The sequence below is a fragment of the Entelurus aequoreus genome, linkage group LG05 (genome assembly GCF_033978785.1).
Source record: "Entelurus aequoreus isolate RoL-2023_Sb linkage group LG05, RoL_Eaeq_v1.1, whole genome shotgun sequence".
NCBI lineage: Eukaryota > Metazoa > Chordata > Actinopteri > Syngnathiformes > Syngnathidae > Entelurus > Entelurus aequoreus.
Window position 1 is genome coordinate 54,306,325 of NC_084735.1, and position 16,602 is coordinate 54,322,926.

The 16,602-nt window shown below is 37.6% G+C and overlaps 1 protein-coding gene across 4 annotated transcripts in view; it reads left to right on the forward strand.

The window, feature by feature from the left end:
• The window catches only part of map6a (microtubule-associated protein 6a), a 64,308-nt gene extending 48,007 nt beyond the window's left edge, over positions 1-16,301 (forward strand). For 2 of the 4 annotated variants that reach the window (XM_062048389.1, XM_062048390.1), the window contains exon 4: positions 15,908-16,301. In XM_062048389.1, the coding sequence (XP_061904373.1) occupies positions 15,908-16,055 (148 nt within the window). In that variant the 3' untranslated portion in view covers positions 16,056-16,301. Of the gene's footprint in view, positions 1-6,510; positions 6,622-15,907 lie in introns of all 4 variants that reach the window. The other 2 variants (XR_009826297.1, XM_062048388.1) reach the window with 2 other exon arrangements.
• Positions 16,302-16,602: the final 301 nt, after the last annotated feature.

Here is a 16,602-nt window from a genome sequence, read left to right on the forward strand (position 1 = left end):
ACGGAATTACAGAGCAATGGCTAGAACTGAGGAACTACACTGGTGTTGAATAGATTAGGTTACTGTTTCCGGACTATAGAGCGTACCTAAATATAAGCCGCACCCGCTTAGTTTTTTGGACCAATTCTATATTGTACCTATGTTGGGTGCACACGTCTATAGACTGTAACACTACAGACAGCCTACCAGAAAAGTAATTGAGTGCTGTTTTGGTTTCCTCCTCACCATGCAGCCTTGTTTTCACTGTGACTTTTGTCTCAAGAAAAAAGTTGCCCCTAAGCTTGTGCCGTATGCCTCTTTTTCAACATGCAGCAGTCAGACCTTTCGAAACCCGTTGGTGATTGTGGATTTGTGTTCCAAGCAGCGGCTTGAATTCCTTTTTTTAATAGCCAGGTCGATCGCCTTCAACTTGAATTGTGTGCATTTCGTCGTGTCTTCGCCGGGATGAGAGTGAGTCCATAGCAAGCTAAATGGCTAACTGAATGATTGTGTGGTCCGTTTGATTAAATGTGAACAATTTAATTGGTCCGCCATGACCCGTCCGGCAATTTCATTGGTCTGATGTGATGAGGCTGAATTTCTTGGCAGCATGAAGTTTGTGAACCCTGTAAAAAAAAATCCTTAACTAGCCACAGCATCGTTTTAACCATTCAAAGTGTGGGGGAAAAGTTGTGGCTTATAGTCCGGAAATTACGGTAGATCTAACTTTATTGATCCCTCGGGCGTGTGGAAAATGAAGGTTGCAGTAGCAGCAACGGCGTACGCCGTAAATAGGACACCATAATAGTGGCACAGCACGTAAAAAAAGAATAACAAAGTGCTAATGAGCTGCTTAAAATACAATACAAAATATACATAGCAAAAGCCAAAGTATGGTAATTACAAGTTTTAAAACAGCTCGGGAGGATCTAAGTCCAAGTCCACTGACACGCAGGTGGGAGATGTGTCTCTTCACATTAAGTTGGCGGCATGAAGAGTGGTTTGACTTTGACGTACGGGGTTCTACTGTATATCATGAGTTTACTGTGTATGCACACATTTCTTCTTTTGGTTCAAACTAGAATAATGCTGTTTTAGATTGAATCAGTTTGTGACACACACACACACACACACACACACACACACACACACACACACACACACACACACACACACACACACACACACACACACACACACACACACACACGCACACACACCATCCCCTTTTTCTGTGTGCAACCATCACCCTCTACATGTCCATTAATGTCCAATCAGAGCCGAGTGCCGGACTAATTAGCATTTTGCAGCCTTTGGGTGAGGGTCGCTTTGTCACGTGACATTGGGGGTGGGGCCACTTCATGTAAACAGTCCTTGGCATGCCACACACACACACGGTGCTATCTTTGTGATGATCTAACTCAAAGAAGGATAGAAAGTTATGTCTTGGCAAAAAACAAAAAACAAAAAAAACCTCTAGAATTGACTGTGACGTATTGTTTATGCTTGCTCATATTTAAAGACACAAATAAACGGGCCAAAAAAAGCACACAAAAGGTGTCTCCTGACTTATTGTTCTCAAAGTGGAAGATTAGTGGTTGCAGGTGTCTGTCAGAATTCCCTCTGTCCCATCTTTGTTTTTGTGAGATCAAAAACGTATATCCACATGGAAGAGAACTTTCTTTCTATGCTTATGTAAGATTGCACCGCAATCTAGCATGAACTCTGGCATTCTTTGTCAGCTGCATGTTGCCTTCATGCCAGAACAATATACCACAATATATTACATCATGTCTCCAAGGCAGGGGTGTCCAAATGCAGAAACATTCAAGTATACATTATGTACATACAAAATGAAAAATCAATGTACAGTGCTTAAAAGGAGTTATAAGACCACGTCCTGGTAATATTTTTGTAAATACCGTATTTTCCGGACCATAGGGCGCACCGGATTATAGGGCGCACTGCCGATGAATGGTCTACATAACATGCAATGGTGGTTCTTTGGTCAAAATGTTGCATAGATGATGTTTCACAGATCATTTTCAAGCCGCTTTCTGACAGTCGCTTCAGGATGCAGCATTTTGTGGGCAGTCTTATTTACGTAGTTCAACTTCAGGAGCGTCTTCTCCCCACCATCTTTGTTGTAGCGGTGTAGCGTGCAAGGACGGCAGTGGAAGAAGTGTCAAAAGATGGAGCTAACTGTTTTAATGACATTCAGACTTTACTTCAATCAATAACAGAGCAGCATCTCCTCATCCGGAAACAACCACACTGGAAATGTGTCCTGTGAAAAACCGTCCGACCGGAACTCTAATAACTAAAGTTCTTTGGGTGAATAATTTAAACCCACTACACCGGTATGTTTTAGCGCTTTCATGGTGAGTTTACTGACAGATATAAGTAAGAACTTTACACTACTTTATATTAGAAATGGTGACAGCGGAGGATGCATTTCACATAAAAAGGAGATAGAGGAAAAAGAAGAAGCTTATCGACTACGGCGTCGGCGCTGATGTGCGCATTTTTTCAGGATTTATGCAGATTCCAAATACAGATCAGCAGGTACCAGAAGGTAAGAAAAGTTGGTTTTGCATAATATTGCGAAACAAAACGCCAGATAATGTCTTACCTTATACACACACCATAATAATACTCGTTTGTAGAAGCACAGTACAATCCATCAAGCGATGGATTGTACAAAGTCGTACTAAAACCATTCTTGCCAACCTTGAGACCTCCGAATTCGGGAGATTGGGGTGGTGGGGGTGGGCGGGGTCGTGGGGTTAAGGGGCAGGAGTATATTTATAGCTAGGATTCACTAAAATGAAAGTATTTCTTATATATATATATATATATATATATATATATATATATATATAGTACAGTAAACAGTAATGAAAACACAGTTGTTCTACTAACTGTACTGTACTTGCTGCTTACTTTAAAAAATAATAACACTTACCTTTCACTATTTGAGTAGCTTTTGTTCTGCCATTTGAGTACTGGCATAATCCCAGGAATGTAGGCTCATACGACTTCTTTGTTTGTCTTGACTTTATTGCACAAGATGTAATTCAACCACACAACAGCTCCAATGTGTGTCTATCCCTTTTCCCCGGCAAAACTCGAACACCCACTTCCTATTAACAACGTCACTTCCCTATCTCTCCCGAAAGTCCCGCCCCCCAGCCACAGTCATTGGCTAACACCCCGTAGCCAGCCGCTACAGTATTAACGTGCCGACTGGAATAAACACACGCTGAGAAATAGTTTCGTGCCTGCCTACTTTATTGGTTATAGATAAACCTATGGATAACGGAGACATACAGTTAGGTCCATAAATATTTGGACATTGACACAATTTTCAGTATTCCAGCTCTGTACAACACCACAATGGATTTGAAATGAAACAATCAAGATGTGCTTTAAGTGCAGACTTTGAGCTTTAATTTGAGGGTATTTACATCCAAATCAGGTGAACGGTGCAGGAATTACAACACATTTTATATGTGCCTTCCACCTTTTAAAGGACCAAAAGTAATTGGACAAACTAACATAATCATAAATCAAATAGTCACTTTTTAATACTTTGTTGCAAATCCTTTGCAGTCAATGACAGCCTGAAGTGGGGAACCCATAGACCTCACCAGACGCTGGGTTTGGTCCCTGGTGATGCTCTGCCGGGCCTCTGCTGCAGCTGTCTTCACTTCCTGCTTGTTCTTTGGGCATTTTCCCTTCAGTTTTGTCTTCAGCAAGTGAAATGCATGCTCAACCGGATTCAGGTCAGGTGATTGACTTGGCCAATGCAGAACATTCCACTTCTTTGCCTTAAAAAACTATTTGGTTGCTTTCGCAGTATGCTTGGGGTCATTGTCCATCTGCATTGTGAAGCGCCGTCCAATGAGTTTTGAAGCATTTGGCTGAATATGAGCAGATAATATTGCCCCAAACACTTCCGAATTCATTCTGCTGCTTTTGTCAGCTGCCACATCATCAATAAATATAAGAGATCCAGTTCCACTGGCAGCCATGTATGCCACTACCACCACCATGCTTCACTGATGAGGTGGTATGCTTTGGATCTTGAGCAGTTCCTTCACTTCTCCATACTCTTCTCTTTCCATCATTCTGCTACAAGTTGATCTTTGTCTCAACTGTCCATAAGATGTTGTTCAGAACTGCACAGGCTCTTAGATGTTTCTTGGCAAACTCTAATCTGGCCTTCCTGTTTTTGAGGCTCACCAATGGTTTACACCTTGTGATGAAACCTCTGTATTTCCTTTGGTGAAGTCTTCTCTGAATTGTTGACTGGGTCACAGATACACCTACTGTACTTCCTGGAGAGTTTTCTTCATCTGGCCAACTGTTGTGAAGGGCTTTTTCTTGACAAGGGAAATGATTTGTCTGTCATCCACCACACATGTTTTCCATGGTCTTCCAGGTCTTTTGGTGTTGCTGAGCTCAGCAGTGCGTTCTCTCTTTTTAAGAATGTACCAAACAGTTGATTTGGCCACACCTCATGTTTTTACTATCTCTCTGATGGCTTTGTTTTAATTTTTCAGCCTAACGATGGCTTGCTTCACTGATAGTGACAGCTCTTTGGACTTTATATTGAGAGATGACCTCCCAACATTCCAAATGAATATACCACACTTGAAATTACATCTAGGCCTTTTATCTGCTCTTTGTAAATTAAATAAATGAAAAAATCAAGGGAATAACACACACTTGGCCATGGAACAGCTGAGTAGCCAATTGTCCAATTACTTTTGGTCCCTTAAAAGGTGGAAGGCACATATACAATGTGTTGTAAATCCTACACCGTTCACCTGATTTGGATGTAAATACCCTCAAATTGAAGCTCAAAGTCTGCACTTAAAGCACATCTTGATTGTTTCATTTCAAATCCATTGTGGTGTTGTACAGAGCTGGAATACTGAAAATTGTGTCTATGTCCAAATATTTATGGACCTAACTGTATATAACAGTCTCCTTTTCAGGTGAAAGACGACGCTAAAGGCAGTGCCTTTAAGGCACGCCACCAATATAGTTGTCCAGCTGGAAATCGGGAGATTTTCGGGAGAGGCACTGAAATTCGGGAGTCTCCCGGGAAAATCGTGAGGGTTGGCAAGAATAACTAAAACATTTTGATAGATTTTTGAGCGCCGTGTTTAATGTTCTATATTTTCAATGGAACATTTAAAATGTGAGGTGGCGACTTGTCCAGAGTGTACCCCGCCTTCCGGCCGAATGCAGCTGAGATAGGCTCCAGCACCCCCCGCCACCCCGAAAGGGACACGCGGTAGAAAATGGATGAATGGATGGTTGGACATTTAAAATGTTGGTGTTGTTTACTTGAGCCCCATCATAGCTACATTTATCTCTTATGTGTGACTGTCATCTACTGGTCACACTTGTCATTACACCATGTACCAAATAAAATAGCTTCGAGGTGGGTGAGCTCAACCAAACTTATTCCTTACATTAGGTGCACTGTCAAGTTTTGAGGGGAAACAAATGATTTTAACTGCGCCTTATAGTCCGGAAAATATGAACTATATACACGTCCAACTTGCTGTAGAATGTGCTTTTCAATTAAAAAACTGTGTCCCGGTTTTGGTATATTAAACAACTTGATTTTCCAGCGCATAATTCCGAGTAGAATTTTGTGCTTTTTGTATGCTACATTCATGCTAGCAATAGCACTAGAGCTATCGTTGACTAAGTATTTTTACAGTCTAATTTGAGCCGTTACTTGATGATTACAAAACTTTTTTTTTTTATATAAGCTAGTAAGTTCACTCGAGATGTGTGTTACTAGTCGAATCTAATTGGTTAGATTTTAATTACAAAAAACATATTTTTTGGATGTTAGCATGTATGCTTTATTTATTCTGGCAAAAGCACAGATAACGGGAATACCTACTGATAAACTAATCTCACTTGCAAGTTTTTATTAAAACTCACAGATAAACGAAGTTGAGTTCAATGTCGGACGATTTGACAGTCGAAATAGATTCTTCCCAATTGAATAGTCAACTATTTTAAAGCGCCCCTACCTTTTTACATTGACTATGACTGCAAAATGATACGTAAGCAGATGTATCTTGTACAAAACTTGGTATTTATGGAGTATTTTATTGAAAAACAAGTATTATAGTACCCCACTTGGGTTCCAATTTCATTTAAAAAATATGACCCTTTTATGCGCTGTACGTCAACACATACATGTTATGGTCTGCTAACGTGTTGGTTGTTTTTTTTTGTTTTTTAGAATGTGAAGCAGGTCATTCAAATCCATGCTGCAGGTCACTTGCGACGCACTTTGGACACCACTGTTGTAATATATTCCAGGAGTGTCTGCAAACTCATTTCAGACGTGGATGTCTTGTGTTGTGACGTACGACTACTGAATGTTGTTCACCAAGGGGGGAGGGGGAACGGTGCTGTCTTTGTGCTTTCTCATGCTGCGTATTTTGTTTCCCAAGCTGTCGTATGCTAATGAGTGACATTGTGATTCATTCAAAGGGTTGTGCTAAAACAACACCACTACGTACAACTCTGCCAGCCAATCCGTGATATTGGTTGGGTGCAGACCCTAAAGCAACACCTGTGGGGCTGCGCGCTGCCTGATCCCAGGTAACCCTCAAAGAGACACGTAGAAGACACAGGACGTGAACAAATGCCGCTCATTCTCATTCATGCCCAGGAGTTTGGATTGAACTTTTTTTTTTTTTTTAAATGGCCATCCACCCCGACTACACTTTACCACAGTCTTCGTATTTCTCTTCCATATGGACATCAGAGTGGTGGAATGAGGGGTGCTTGCATGTTAGCTTCCTGACATGATGGAACCCTCAGGTTTAACTGAATGCACCGTTAATCCATAAGAAGCCATTTCAAGTACAAATCCATCAATCAATCAATGTTTACTTATATAGCCCTAAATCACGAGTGTCTCAAAGGGCTGCACAAGCCACAACGACATCCTCGGCTTAGATCCCACATCAGGGCAAGACAAAACTCAACCTAATGGGATAACAATGAGAAACCTTGGAGGGGACCGCAGATGTGGGACCCCCCCACCTCTGGGCGAGTGGATCTAACATAATATTGTGAGAGTCCAGTCCAAAAATGATGGCTGATAAACCTTTCTTTTTAAATACAAGTCATTCATGTCAAAGATGTTTCATATTGTTCATGAGTCATGTTTAAAACAACTCAATTTGACACTATTGTGTAGCACAAATGTACTTTGAATTGAACAAAGACTATTTATTGACTAGATTATTTATTATTTATAGATTATTTATTGACATTAATTGAAAGTGTTCTATTGGTGTTTTTGCAATTTTGACCAAACCACATGATATTTAAGGCTAACAGCCTGATAGCGATGTTTTCTTAGCTAATTTCATAAGAATTGATTGAAGAAATATTGTAAGAACAGTCAAATTGTAATAGTTGACACCCTATTTAAGCATCAGAATTGTTTAACGGCTTCAAAATTTGCTTTAATAACAAAAATAAGCCTTTGGAAATTAGCTTTTCTTTTTGAGCTTGGGGCAACTGCCTGTAAATAGTCACACAATGTTTTGTAGCTGGTTTTATAACAATCGAGTGAAGACTTATAATAACAATAGTTTTATTGTAATATTCAATACCTTATTAAAGCATTAGATTTGTTAAATTGATTTGAAATTAGCTTTAATGTAAAAAAAAAAAATTAACTAGCTTACTTACACGCTACCATTTTAGGAGAGCTAACCAGTCATAGGATTTTTTGTGGCTTATAAGAGTTAAGTGAAGACATGACACTGTTTAATCATAATAGCTGACACCCTATTAGAGCGGAACAATTCTTAAATATATTTATAATTAGCTTTAATTGTAAAAAAAAAACATACGCTTTTGGAATTGAGCTAGCTTATTGACACTGGCATTTTGGGGCAGCTACAAAATGTTGTGTATAAAATATAGTAACAAAAATTGTATTGCAAATTATAATAAAGCATTACAATTGGTAAACAATGAATTAAGCTTTTGGAAATGAGCTAGTTTATTGACATATCACCATTTTGGGACAATTACAGTGTAAAGTCACCACTTTTAAGATGTTTTGTGGCTTGTTTTATATGAATTCATTGAAGGAATATGGTAAGAACAGTCAAATTATAATAGCTGACAACCTATTTAAGCATTAGAATTGTTTAATGGCTTTAAAATGAGCTTTAATAACAAAAATAAGCCTTTGGAAATTAGCTAGCTTTCCTTTTTTTTTTTTGAGCTCGCTTAATGACACAGCAATTTTGGGGCAACTCCCTGTATATAGTCACACGACAACCACCTCAAAATGTTGTGTAGCTTGTTTTATAACAGTCGAGTGAAGAAATATAGTAAGAATAGTTTTATTTTAATATTCAATACCTTATAAAAGCATTAAAATGTGTTAAATTGATTTGAAATTAGCTTTAATGTAAAAACAAAAAGCTTGCTTACACACTACCATTGTAGGGCAGCTAACCAGTCACTTGATGACCACTCCCAAATCTTTTCTGGCTTATTTTATAAGAGTTAAGTGAAGACATGGCACGATTTAATCATAATAGCTGACACCTCATTTCTAAATGTATTTAAAATGAGCTTTAATTGTAAAAAAAATAATAATAATAATGAAAATAAGCTTTTGGAATTGAACACTGGCATGTTGGGGCAGCTAAATAGTCACATGACAACCACCTCAAAATGTTGTGTAGCTTGTTTTGCTAAAATCAAGTGAAGAAAATATAGTAACAACAGTTCAATTGTAAATTATAATAAAGCATTACAATTGATAAACAATTAAGCTTTTGGAAATGAGCTAGTTTATTGACATGCCACCATTTTGGGACAATTACAGTGTAAAGTCACCACTTTCAAAATGTTTTGTGGCTTGTTTTATATGAATTCATTGAAGGAATATATTAAGAACAGTGGAACTTTTGAACACCCTATTAAAGCATTAGAGTTGTTTAATGACTTTAAAATTAGCGTTAACGGAAAAAATAATCGCTTTTGGAAATGAGATATCTTACCTCACCCACCATTTTGGGACAGCTGTATGGTGACATTACAACCACACCAAATGTCTTGTAGCTTGAGTTATAATTAAATTCAGAAATATAGTAAGAACCGTTGACATTTTGAACACCCTATTAAAGCATTAGAATTGTTTAATGACTTTAAAATTAGCGTTAACAGAAAAAGAATAGCTTTTGGAAATGAGCTAGCTTACCTCACCCGCCATTTTGGGGCAGCTGTATGGTGACATTACAACCACACCAAATGTCTTGTAGCTTGCTTGATTTATAATAATTCATTGAAGAAATATAGTAAGAACAGTTACATTTTAACGCATTGGAATCGTTAAAAGGTTTTAAAAATCAGCTTTGATATTTACCCCCCCCCCCCCCACTAATCTATATGTTAATGTGTTTTCTTACTTAATTAATTATTCACTGTTTTAGAGATTGAGTACAAACAAATGTGTGAGAAATTGCTATGAAATGAAAAGGGGTATATTTAAAATAGCTCTGCTTCTTTCTACTCATTTTCAGACATGCTGTAATGAGAAATTGTAACCGTTATGAATCATATTATAAATGTGTGCATGTCCGAAATAAACTAACACCATAATCAGAGCTTACCTGATACACTTTCATTTTTGGGAAGCCATATCCTGGTATCAATGTTGCTGCAGTAGAAGGGAAATTACAAAATATATATACCGTAAGCTTAAAATGATCGGATATCCATATACAGTCGTGGTCAAAAGTTGACATACACTTGTAAAGAACATAATGTCATGGTTGTCTTGAGTTTCCAATCATTTTTACAACTCTTATTTTTTTGTGATAGAATGATTGGAGCACATACTTGTTTGTCACAAAAAACATTCATGAAGTTTGGTTCTTTTATGAATTTATTATGTGTCTACTGAAAATGTGACCAAATCTGCTGGGTCAAAAGTATACATACAGCAACATACATTATCCATTTTGGTGATGTAGAAAAGTTACAATCAAATCAAAGTAGCTTCATGGCATGGCCTCTTAACTTCATGTGAGTGATTATGATTGACGACACCTGTTGACTTCTCTGAGCCCATATACAGTACACAGGGCTCATGTGATGCAGTCATTAGACTCGGTTACAAACGCGACAATGGGAAAGTCTAAGGAACTCAGCACAGATCTGAAAAAACAAATCATTACTTGAACAAGTCAGAAAAGTCACTTGGAGCCATTTCAAATCAGCTTAAAGGCCTACTGAAATGAATTTTTTTTATTTAAACGGGGATAGCAGATCTATTCTATGTGTCATACTTGATCATTTCGCGATATTGCCATATTTTTGCTGAAAGGATTTAGTATAGAACAACGACGATAAAGATTGCAACTTTTGGTATCTGATAAAAAAAAGGCTTGCACCTACCGGAAGTAGCGTGACGTAGTCAGTTGAACATATACGCAAAGTTCCCTATTGTTTACAATGATGGCCGCATGAAGTGAGAGAGATTCGGACCGAGAAAGCGACAATTTCCCCATTAATTTGAGCGAGGATGAAAGATTTGTGGATGAGTAAAGTGCAAGTGAAGGACTAGTGGGGAGTTGAAGCTATTCAGATAGGGAAGATGCTGTGAGAGCCGGGGGTGACCTGATATTCAGCTGGGAATGACTACAACAGTAAATAAACACAAGACATATATATACTCTATTAGCCACAACACAACCAGGCTTATATTTAATATGCCACAAATTAATCCTGCATAATAACACCTGCGTGTTTGTTATGCTAGCTCCTAGCTCCTCTGCTAGCTCCTAGCTCCATAGAACACGCCAATACAATTCAAACACCCGATCAACACACACAATCACTCAGCCCAAAAGACCGTTCACCTAACCCAAGGTTCATAAAGCTTATATATTTTTAAAAAGTTACGTACGTGACGCGCACGTACGGTACGGTACGTGTTATGCTAGCTCCTAGCTCCTCTGCTAGCTCCTAGCTCCATAGAACACGCCAATACAATTCAAACACATGATCAACACACACAATCACTCAGCCCAAAAGACCGTTCACCTAACCCAAGGTTCATAAAGCTTATATATTTAAAAAAAAGTTACGTACATACGCAAAAAAAAGCCAAAGCTGCATACTCACAGTAGCACGTCTGCGTCTTTGTCATCCAAATCAAAGTAATCCTGGTAAGAGTCTGTGTTGTCCCAGTTCTCTACAGGCGTCTGTGTATCCAAATCAAAAGTCCTCCTGGTTAGAGTCTCTGTTATCCGAGTTCTTCCATCTTGACTGCATCTTTCGGGAATGTAAACAAAGAAGCGCCGGCTGTGTACTGTTGTGGCTGACTACGTTCGAAAAATACGTCCATTTCGCACCGACAACTTTCTTCTTTGCTTGCTCGGCTTCCTTCTCCATAATGCAATGAACATGATTGAAACAGATTCACGAACACAGATGTCCAGAATACTGTGGAATTATGAAATGAAAACAGAGCTTTTTCGTATCGGCTTCAATGTGGAAGGCATACCCGTGTTCGCCGGGCTACGTCACACGCATACGTCACACGCAGAGGCGTTTCGAACCGGAAGTTTAGCGGCAAATTTAAAATGTCACTTTATAAGTTAACCCGGCCGTATTGGCATGTGTTATAATGTTAAGATTTCATCATTGATATATAAACTATCAGACTGCGTGGTCGGTAGTAGTGGGTTTCAGTAGGCCTTTAAGGTCCCAAGAGCAACTGTGCAGACAATTGTTCGTAAGTATAAAGTGCATGGCACAGTTTTGTCACTGCCACGATCAGGAAGAAAACGCAAGCTATCACCTGCTGCTGAGAGAAAATTGGTCAGGATGATCAAGAGTCAACCGAGAACCACCAAAAAGCAGGTCTGCAATGAATTGGAAGCTGCTGGAACACAGGTGTCAGTGTCCACAGTCAAGTGTGTTTTGCATCACCTTGGACTGAGGCTACCATGCAAGAAGGAAGCCCTTGCTCCAGAAGCAACACCTTAGGGCTCGTCTAAAGTTTGCTGCTGATCAGATGGACAAAGATAAGACCTTCTGGAGGAAAGTTGAGGCCTTTAATCCCAGGAACACCAATTCCTACCGTCAAGCATGGTGGTGGTAGTATTATTCTCTGGGCCTGTTTTGCTGCCAATGGAACTGGTGCTTTACAGAGAGTAAATGGGACAATGAAAAAGGAGGATTACCCCCAAATTCTTCAGGACAACCTAAAATCATCAGCCCGGAGGTTGGGTCTTGGGCGCAGTTGGGTGTTCCAACAGGACAATGACCACAAACACACGTCAAAAGTGGTAAAGGAATGGCTAAATCAGGCTAGAATTAAGGTTTTAGAATGGCCTTCCCAAAGTCCTGACTCAAACCCCATTGAGAACATGTGGACAATGCTGAAGAAACAAGTCCATGTCAATTTTGTCAAGAGGAGTGGTCACAAATTCAACCAGAAGCTTGTGGATGGCTACCAAAAGCGCCTTATTGCAGTGAAACTTGCCAAGGGACATGTAACCAAATATTAACATTGCTGTATGTATACTTTTGACCCAGCAGATTTGGTCACATTTTCAGTAGACTCATAATAAATTCATAAATGAACCAAACTTCATGAATGTTTTTTGTGACCAAAGAGTATGTGCTCCAATCACTCTATCACAAATAAATAACAGTTGTAGAAATGGTTGGAAACTCAAGACAGCCATGACATTATGTTCTTTACAAGTGTATGTAAACTTTTGACCACGACTGTATACCCGATTTGAAGTTGTCAGTACCATCTTCTACTCTGGTAAAAAAAAAAGAAAAAAAGAAAGAAAGATGTATTGCCATGCATTGAAGGGGTCAATTTTGAAATAATCTTCAATCCATCCATTTTCTACCGCTTATTCCCTTCGGGGTCGCGGGGGGCGCTGGAGCCTATCTCAGCTACAATTGGGCGGAAGGCGGGGTACACCCTGGACAAGTCGCCACCTCATCGCAGGGCCAACACAGATAGACAGACAACATTCTTACTTATACAATATTCATCATTTGTATGACAATACAATAGTCACATGACTGTCACATGACAGTTTCCGAGCAGTAGAGGACGCATTTGAACAGCTGTAAAATACTCTAATGGCTTTTTATGGTTTAACGACATATAATTGCATGCTAAATAATCCACATGGGAAGAACTGAAGTCACGTATGATCTGATTTTTATTTATTTTTTTACATACTCATGAAATCACGTCCTGACAGTGGATATAGAAAGTAAACAAAAGTTTTTTAGAAGACTAAAAAATGAAATTAAAGATACAGCTAATAAAATAAAAAATATGAAGATACATTTCACCTGGATGTAAAAATAAAACAATTGTTTTTTAATATCTTTATTACAGCCAAATCAAGCAGAGCCATGTTAATAGAATCGAAAATGTGTTGAAATGAAGTGTTGGGTCAATATTATTGTTGTTTATATTTTTTCACTGATTGAAATGTTATATATTTTTGAATTCATATTTAAATATTTCTTCTTTTCAATTTTAAACTGTACATATTATTTAAACAAATGTCAATTACACACAGTCAAACCTTATTTTTCACAAGTAATATGCTCCAAAAATCCGACAAAAAACGAATCGTGGGGAAACCAAATATATTGTTCCTATAAGAAAACATGTCATTCCAATCAATCAATCATCAATCAATGTTTATTTATATAGCCCTAAATCACAAGTGTCTCAAAGGGCTGTACAAGCCACAACGACATCCTCGGTACAGAGCCCACATACGGGCAAGGAAAAACTCACCCCAGTGGGACGTCGGTGAATGACTATGAGAAACCTTGGAGAGGACCGCATATGTGGGTAACCCCCCCCCTCTAGGGGAGACCGAAAGCAACGGATGTCGAGTGGGTCTGACATAACATTGTGAACAATAAATGTCTTCCAAACAACCAAAGATATTGAGACTGAACACATTTTATAGACACTAATTATAATAAGTAGAATAGTAAACCTAAACAGTAAACAGTTTGTTGCGGGCTTGATCGTACAATAAACATTTTCAGATAAAAAAACAAACGACACAATAATTTGGGGGTACAAAAACTGAGGTTTGACTGTATAAACAGTTTATAACTATTTACAACAAGTTTTTTATGTAAAAAAAATAAGGTGGTTCTTTGTATATCCACTGTATTTTGTGCAGCTGTCAGTTTTTGACCTGTTGCCACAGTGTCAAATCTGTTTGCCAAGCATGACTGTTTTTTGTTGGACCTGCAATCTAAGCTCAAGTGCACTTAAATCCAAAATCGATCAAATATATATACAGTCATTTATCGAGTATGACGGAGGTCAACAGGGGTAAGTACTTCAAGGCATGTTAGAGATATTTGTATTTCAACATTCAAATATAACCTGAAGTACTAAATGCAATCAGAAGTAGAGTTTTTACGTTGCACTGCATGGCATTGTTACTTTCACTTTTAGAATACACCTGCTACACTTCAACATCAATCAGATCAAACTTGTTTGATTGCTTTTTTACTCCTAAACCTGAAACTTAACTTCAGGGCTGCATACTAATATGTCTGTCATATATTTTGTAAACCAACCTATGTTGATATGTTAGTAAGTTTGATATATTTTAAGTAAAATAAACACCTCTGTGTCAACTAATCAGTGACATGTATTATTACTATAAACTTATTTTCTTACATTTGTTACGTTTTACAAATTTAAACTTTCTGCTCGTATTTATTTATTTAATTTTTTAAAAAAATTTAATGCTACATTTTCTGATCATATTATGACTTTTATTTTGTAATATTCAAACTTCATTCTCGTAAAAAAAATATATTTTTTATCTTCATATTATACATTTATTTGAAATTGCGATTTCTTCTCATCATTTTATGACTTTAATTTTATAACATTCCAATTTTATTCTGGTAAAATTATGTTTTCTCTTCTTATTATTACATTAAATCTGTAATTTTCCAAGTTTGTTCTCGTAAAAACTGACGTTTTCTTTTCATATTGTGACTTTATTTTGTAATATTCCAAATGTAATCTCGTATGATTGCGACATTTTCTCATGGTGTTATGACTTTTATTCTGTAAAATTCCAACTTTAATCTTGAAAATGTGCGATGTTCCCTTATATTATGAATTTAATTTAGTAAAAAAAAATAAAATAATAATAATAATAATATTCCAATTAAATTATTTTAAAATTGTGACTTTTTTCTTCATATTTTGACTTTAACTTTGTAATATTCCAACTTTATTCTCATAGAATTGTAACATTTTCTTTTGGTCTAGTAACTTTAATTTTGCAGTATTCCAACTTTATCTCGTAAAATTGCAAACTTTTTTCTTGGTATCATGACTTTAATTTCCTAATAATCCCACTTTAATCTCGTAAAATTGTAACATTTTCTTTTGGTCTAATAACTTTAATTTTGCAGTATTCCAACTTTATTCTCGCAAAATTGCAAATTTTTCTCTTGGTATATTGACTTTAATTTCGTAATATTCCCACTTTAATCTCGTAAAATTTTACCTTTTTTTTTGGTCTAGTAACTTTAATTTTGCAGTATTCCAACTTTATTCTTGTAACATTGCAAATTTTTCTCTTGGTATTATGACTTTAATTTCGTAATAATCCCACTTTAATCTCGTAAAATTGTGACATTTTCTCTTCGTATTATGACTTTAATTTTGTAATATTGCACATATTTTTTGTAAAACTGCATCGTTTTCTTTTTATACCATGACTTTAATTTCTTATTATTCCAACTCTATTGTCGAAAAATGGTATTGTTTTTACTGTCTTTCTCCTTCTTGACACCATGTGCTGCCTCCTAGAGATGCTAAGGAAGAGCTTGTCCGACCTGGTCATCACCATCCCCAGGGTGCTGCTGGAGGAGAACCACAACCATTGCTGGACAGAACCAAACCTCGGAGAAGCAGCGGAGTCGTACGATTTGCCCTCGATTTGAACCAGACTGAGTAGAACTATCAACGCCACAGCAACTTAAAAGTATTTTGACAAATGCATGAAACGGTTTTTGGTTGCTGTTTGACTCTTGGCATTATGGAAGGTGCTACATTATTTTTCTTCTTTCATGCACTGCATTTTAAAGCTGGACCCAAAAAAAAAAAAAAAAATCAACAACCATGAAGTGCTAATAAAACATCAAAAGCAACCTGTATACAGTTTAAGTGTAAATAAAAGGCATCAATTGAAGTAGTGCATTTTTTGTTTTGTAAATAAGTGATTAGAACGAGTGCTTGGCAAAACCAATGAATCAATCAAAATGTATTTGTATAATCCTTAATCACAAGTGCCTCAAAGGGCTTCACAAACCACAACGACATCCTCGGATCTTTACCCACATCTGGGCAAGTAAAACACTCAACCCCAAACCTTGGGTGGAACCGCAGATGTGGGGATGTCGAGTGGGTTCAGTTCATAATGTGAGAGACCAGCAGGGGATCCGCCTGCATGTAGACAAGTCGGCAAGGCAGAGACTTCACCAACTGATGCATATAGGAGTGGT